Source organism: Babylonia areolata, chromosome 25 (genome assembly GCF_041734735.1).
Source record: "Babylonia areolata isolate BAREFJ2019XMU chromosome 25, ASM4173473v1, whole genome shotgun sequence".
In the NCBI taxonomy this organism is placed as follows: domain Eukaryota; kingdom Metazoa; phylum Mollusca; class Gastropoda; order Neogastropoda; family Buccinidae; genus Babylonia; species Babylonia areolata.
The window spans coordinates 9518471-9520970 of NC_134900.1; the positions used below are offsets into that span (position 1 = coordinate 9518471).

The 2500-nt window shown below is 43.4% G+C and overlaps 1 protein-coding gene across 1 annotated transcript in view; it reads right to left on the reverse strand.

Moving 5' to 3' along the window:
• The window catches only part of LOC143300031 (uncharacterized), a 50476-nt gene that overhangs the window by 6679 nt on the left and 41297 nt on the right, over positions 1-2500 (reverse strand). The window contains exon 26 of the mRNA XM_076613587.1: positions 648-775. Coding sequence (XP_076469702.1) covers positions 648-775 — 128 coding nt within the window. The remainder of the gene's footprint in view (positions 1-647; positions 776-2500) is intronic.

Here is a 2500-nt window from a genome sequence, read left to right on the forward strand (position 1 = left end):
GGGTCATCCATACCTCAGTACAGGGGATTTGAGGGTCATCCGTACCTCACTACAGGGGATTTGAGGGTCATCCATACCTCACTACATGGGATTTGAGGGTCATTCTTACCTCACTACAGGGGATTTAAGGGTCATCCATACCTCACTTCAGGGGATTTGAGGGTCATTCTTACCTCACTTCAAACTTCGGGGGGGGGGGGGATTGAAGCTACCAACACCTGACACAGTTCTTCAATGTGCTTTCAACAACAAAACATGCCTCACACCGCCCCACAAGCACAGTGACCAACGTCAAACAGCCACATGTGGACACACCAAGTGACAAACGGGCAGACGGACAGACAGACTGACTGAAAGAAAGACATATAGATTGGCTGGCTGACTGACTGACGCACAGACTGACGTACGGATAGACAGGGTAACGGACAGACGAGCGGACAGAGAGACTAACAGGCGCAGAGACGGATCGGCAGATGGACAGACAGAGGGACAGACTAACTGACGGACAGGCAGACATACAGACAGACGAACAGGCTAACGGACAGACATATATACAGACGGACGAACAGACAGACAGACAGACTAATAGACGAACAGACAGGGAGGCAGGCAGGCAGACAGACGAACAGACTGACAGACAGACCGACCTGAACAAGGAGTAGGTGAGGATGGTGAGGGAAAGGGAGAGGAGGGAGAGGGAGGACCCGATGAAGGAGATGTAGGTCAGTGCTCTCCCCTCGTCACTATCCTCCATCTGTGGGTCTGGGCTGGGGTCCTGTGCACACACACACACACACACACACACACACACACACAATTTGTGCAAATTAAGAATATCCTGTCATGATTTAGCAATAGAAAAAGGCCGATATTTCAACATCCCAAAAGAAAGGAGACTATGTTTACAATGTCAAACAATAGAGGATGAATTTCATTTCTTAGATGACTGCGAAATATACAAAGAAATTAGAATAGAATTCATACAAAAAAATTCAAAATTACATTCCAAAAATTATTAAACCCAGTCAGCTAATATTGGAAGACAAACTTGTGGGACTGTTTGGGAAATTTTTCAGTAACTGCTGGCAAAAACGCCATAGCGTGCAGGAGTGATTCAAGGTCTTGTTCAATATTTATCTATTTTGTTTTGCTTTTTTGTGCGTGGTTTCATGTGACTTTGCATGCGTGTCTTATAAACCTTGTTCAGGTTCAATTGACATTAAAATTGATTCTGATTCTGATTCTGATGCTGATTCACACAAACACACACACAGACAACAATTTGATCACGATTTCTCTACAATAACGTCAGACGTTTCTTCAACAATTCTTCAATGGAATAAGTGTTGTGTCATTAAGTGCAAACAGAAGACAAATGTTGTGTCATAAAGTGCAAACAGAAGACAAGTGTTGTGTCATCAAGTGCAAACAGAAGACAGAAAACAGGTGTTGTGTCATTAAGTGCAAACAGAAGAAGACAAATGTTGTGTCATCAAGTGCAAACAGAAGACAGAAAACAAGTGTTGTGTCATCAGGTGCAAACAGAAGACAAGTGTTGTGTCATTAAGTTCAAACAGAAGACAAGCGTTGTGTCATTAAGTGCAAACAGAAGACAAGTGTTGTGTCGTCAAGTGCAAACAGAAGACCAGTGTTGTGTCATCAAGTGCAAACAGAAGACAAGTTTTGTGTCATCAAGTGCAAACAGAAGAAGACAAATGTTGTGTCATCAAGTGCAAACAGAAGACAAGTGTTGTGTCATCAAGTGCAAACAGAAGACAGAAGACAAGTGTTGTGTCATCAAGTGCAAACAGAAGACAAGTGTTGTGTCATCAAGTGCAAACAGAAGACAAGTGTTGTGTCATCAAGTGCAAACAGAAGACAAGTGTTGTGTCATCAAGTGCAAACAGAAGACAAGTGTTGTGTCGTCAAGTGCAAACAGAAGACCAGTGTTGTGTCATCAAGTGCAAACAGAAGACAAGTTTTGTGTCATCAAGTGCAAACAGAAGACCAGTGTTGTGTCATCAAGTGCAAACAGAAGACCAGTGTTGTGTCATCAAGTGGAAACAGAAGACAAGTGTTGTGTCATCAAGTGCAAACAGAAGACAAGTGTTGTGTCATCAAGTGCAAACAGAAGACAAGTGTTGTGTCATCAAGTGCAAACAGAAGACAAGTGTTGTGTCATCAAGTGCAAACAGAAAACAGAAGACAAGTGAAAGAGTGACAGTGGTCATGAAAAGTGACAAGGACAAAGAAGACAGTGACGGTGACAAAGACAGTGATGACGACGACGACGACGACGACGACAGGGAAGCTGCTGGTGAGGACGACACTAAAGATGAAAACAGATAATGATCAGAGTGAATGTGTGATGAAGTTTCTATCCACCACGCTGTCCACTGCACCCGGTCACAGCCATACATAACTGACTGCTGAAATACTACATCAAACAGAAACAACGGTGACATGTTCCAAGAGAGAGAAACAGAGACAGAGAGACAGA